Source organism: Porites lutea, chromosome 11 (genome assembly GCF_958299795.1).
Source record: "Porites lutea chromosome 11, jaPorLute2.1, whole genome shotgun sequence".
NCBI lineage: Eukaryota > Metazoa > Cnidaria > Anthozoa > Scleractinia > Poritidae > Porites > Porites lutea.
The window spans coordinates 25,283,953-25,287,780 of record NC_133211.1 but is presented as its reverse complement, the minus strand read 5'-3'; the positions used below and the strand labels follow the sequence as shown (position 1 = coordinate 25,287,780).

At 39.4% G+C, this 3,828-nt stretch overlaps 1 protein-coding gene across 1 annotated transcript in view; it reads left to right on the top strand.

Annotated features, from left to right (window-relative positions):
* Positions 1 to 2,421: 2,421 nt before the first annotated feature.
* LOC140952218 (dapdiamide synthesis protein DdaC-like) overlaps positions 2,422 to 3,828 on the top strand; it is a 3,333-nt gene continuing 1,926 nt past the window's right edge. Inside the window, exon 1 of the mRNA XM_073401641.1 lies at positions 2,422 to 2,814. Within this exon, the coding sequence (XP_073257742.1) occupies positions 2,563 to 2,814 (252 nt within the window). The 5' untranslated portion in view covers positions 2,422 to 2,562. The remainder of the gene's footprint in view (positions 2,815 to 3,828) is intronic.

The following is a 3,828-nucleotide window of genomic DNA, read 5'->3' as shown; positions in this document are numbered from 1 at the left end:
CAAATTTTCATCTTAATACAACTGTGGTGGCAAATTTTCCAAATGTTTGTTTATGGCGACGTAGTTTATGCTCAGACTTGGTATTGACCCTGAAAAACTGTATCGAGCCACCTTCATGCGCCAGTACGGCCTATGTTGTTGCAATATGGCACTCATTTCTTTTCGACTCTTTCGTAAAAATGTGGGAAACTTGCGAGATGTTTTTGGGCAAATGGTTTACCGCCCCCCCTCCCCCTGGCAAAAAATTCCCCGTACGCCTATGCTGAATAGATACCTGAAAAGAAACAAAAGCATTGAAAGAGAAGGACTCAGTTTGCTAAAATCTGTGTGTGATGTAAGACTGAAAAGGGTGAGCATAACAGCGGTCAATAAAACCAGGAACGTGGAACAAAAAAATAGACAAAAATAGATAAATAAAAATAAACTGCTGTTATTTTCGAATATGAAAAAATATTTTGTTGGAAGTAATAATTAGTTGAGCGAGTGAGAAGGTGTTGGATACGGTTCCATGCACTTACAGTAATTAGTGAAGGCCCGGACGGGGTTTTGTAATTTTTCCCACTCAGCCACTTTTTTAATCACGAGACGGTTATCCATCTGTAGTACGTATAAGAAGAACTTAGTTTTGGATTTTGGTGGGGAAGATTCACAGTCATGCTAGTTTCAGTTCTACACTCTTCACAGTTCGCTGACAATGTCGATCGCCACCATTTGTTGAGGCAAGCAAATCTGGGAAGAGTACAAAATACCTCTTGGAAAGGGTACTCTCTCTATAAAAAAAAACAAAACAAAACAAAACAAAAACTGAACAAACAAAAACGAAACTAAAGCAAACAGAGGGGACTTTAAACGGTCTAGAAATTTCCATAAATGTGATGGGTTCAAGAACAATGTACTTCGTTTCAAAATGTAGCCTGAAATTCATCCGATTGCTTCGAGTCGTTTGAGGGAGTAATAACGACTCGAAATAATCGGATGAAATTCAGGCTATTCAAAATGATGACTACTTTAGTTTTTTTTTTGTATCAATGATAATTGGTCCTTAATAATGCGTTTCAAGGTAGAAGTTCTCTTGAATTCTGCACATTCCTTTCGTGACTAAAGGTGGATTTCCACTGTCACGTATTTTTTTCCGTGCGTACGCACATAAATTTTACGTGCGTTATTAAAATAGAGGCTATGTGTGAAAGGCCACGCGTAAACGTAAAAGTTGAACCTCGCTCAACTTTTACGTTTACGCGTGGCCTTGCATACATTTGTTGGCTTCACACTAGAGCTTCAAGTAATGTAAGTGTACTTGGAACCTACTTTGAGTGTAAAGAGGTAAAATGTACCTACTTCAACTTTACTTGGTGACCATGGAAACGTTCGTAGTTCAACGACGCCGAAGTTCGTCGCCAAGTGTGAGCTACACCACACTTGAGAACACACTTGACCAATAAGAAATGGAAGCCATGCGCACGATGTGCACGTGCAGCGGTTACAAGACTTCCAAGTGCTTACTTGAAATAAAGTTATATCATAATAGCTTCTGGTGTGATGCCAAGTATTGCCTCTATTTTATTTACGCGCGTAAAATGTACGTGCGTTTGCACGAAAAATTACTCGTGTTGATTTGCACTGTCGCGTAATTTATACCTGCGTAAATAAAATAGAGCCAATGTATGTAAGGCCGACTGGTAAAGATACAAGTTGAGCGAGGTTCAACTTTTACATTTTCGCGCGACCTTCCATACATATACTAATTTATCTAGGCGCGTAAAATTTACTTACGTTCGCATAGTCTCATACTTCGTTTTGGTTCTTTCCCAGTCTGAAATATTTAACAGACACACTTTCAATGAAATCCAAACGGGCTAGGTGTTTTCATTAGCACGGCGTGTTAACTTTCTTAAATTCAGTAATTTAACTGGTCAGTGGGCAAGACATTTAAACTCAAAGAAGGAGGTTTGTCCGACGCTGGGGCTATCTTGATATATATACTGTTTTCAGGTAGCCCTTTTCAAAGGGTAATCCTTACCTTTTTTGTGTTTCAAACCCGACGGGAAACTTTTAAAGGGTAAACCTCTCAAGCGCTCCTTTCGTCACATTTTTGTATCCATATACACTCAGGGCTATGCGCGCTACAGAATCATCTCGCGAGTTACGAGGGGAGATCATATAGTGAATGACAAGAACTACACAGTGACGGTGCGACTATAGATTTTCCATAGTATTTATTTGTCAGAACGTGCAATACTTCTACTTTGTTATCTCTCTCCACAGATCATGTCGGCTCGTGCATTTCAGGCGGTTTGGAAGCTTTCACCTACCCTCAGAAGTTCAAGCAGGATACCTATATACCTATACACAAGCACAGTCACAGCCAACATTTTTGAGCCTCTGCCTCGAAAGGACCTGGTAACAAGATTCAAGTCAAAGCTTAGAGACAGGCAGTTCCTCCCGGGCTCCACAGGGGGTGGCTTTCCTGAGTTTTTGGCAGAGCCACGTGATCTATTCCCACTGGCTGTACGAGTAAACGACTCAACAAAGTCTTCTCTTGCAGAGTTGACTGCAAAATGCATGGAATATGTGGAAGAAAATTTTTCTCGGAGTCCCGCAATATTATTCCGAGGTCTCCCAGCTAAAAGTGCAGAAGACTTTTCAATCCTTTGCCACGCAATCCAAGGACAAACGATGACATACGAGGGTGGAACAGGAGTCCGGCCCCAAATAGATAAAGATGCTGGGACCTACATTGCTAGCACTGAGCCTCCAAGTTATACGATAGAGCCACATAATGAAATGGCTTATAATGAACTTTTTCCACACAAGGTAATGATGATGAAAAGGCCCGTAGCATGAACTGTCCACCAGACGCACGTTCATTTTACTTCTGATAAACGTTCGAAGTGTACCCCTAACTATAACTACATACAAAAAAGACAGACGCCATAGTCAAAGAAAAATAACTGTCACTAACACCCTCGAAATACAGCATAACCCCCCGACTAAAAACCTGCAATTTCCCAAGCTACCGGTGGCCTAAATATGTTCTTACATAAAGGGCAATTAGCACAAATTTAGGTTCTTATTATGTGAAGAAAAAAAAACATTGTGGCTTAAAGTATTAAGTGGTATTCAGCTCATTCCTTCTGTAAAACCTGCATGTATACCATTACATTGCAGTTGCAGTTGAAGTGACTGTGTTAAGACACCAATGTCTCCAAAGAATGTTACCTTACTTGCCCAAGTGTATAGAATTTTCTTAGCAATTTTAGAAGATAAGAACCTGTTTCAAACTTTAGGCTAAACAGGTTCTTATAAAAAGGGGGTCCTAACTGGCAAATTTTAGCCTAACAGGTTCTTAGTCGCGAAATATATTAATATCAGGGAAGTAATTGCCTTGGTTTTTTCGTCTTTGAATGCAAGAGTTTGTAGTCTGGACAGGGGTAAAATACATTCGAGCTCAAACGCTTTTTATTCCTACTGAATGGTTTTGACCCATGCAGAAGCTATGTCATAAGTATGTGAAATACGATTTTTTGCTTTTACGATCGGAATTACAGATGCTCATAGACTAGAGTTCTGAATATTGTACTTCTGTTCAGGACTTCAATCTTATAATCCGGACGATCATATTCCACATACTTGTGACTTATTATTCTGCCGTTAGTTTTTCTTCTCTTGTAAGGTTTTGAGTTTTTTTTTTCTGCCTTTTTTTTAAGATTTAAACGTATGGTTTAAAGGATATTCCCTAAGTGAACATTGCAGCTTATTTATATTATACACTTTATACTCTAATTAAATTTTCGATAGTTCGGTAATACATGCTGAACCCCCTTTGAA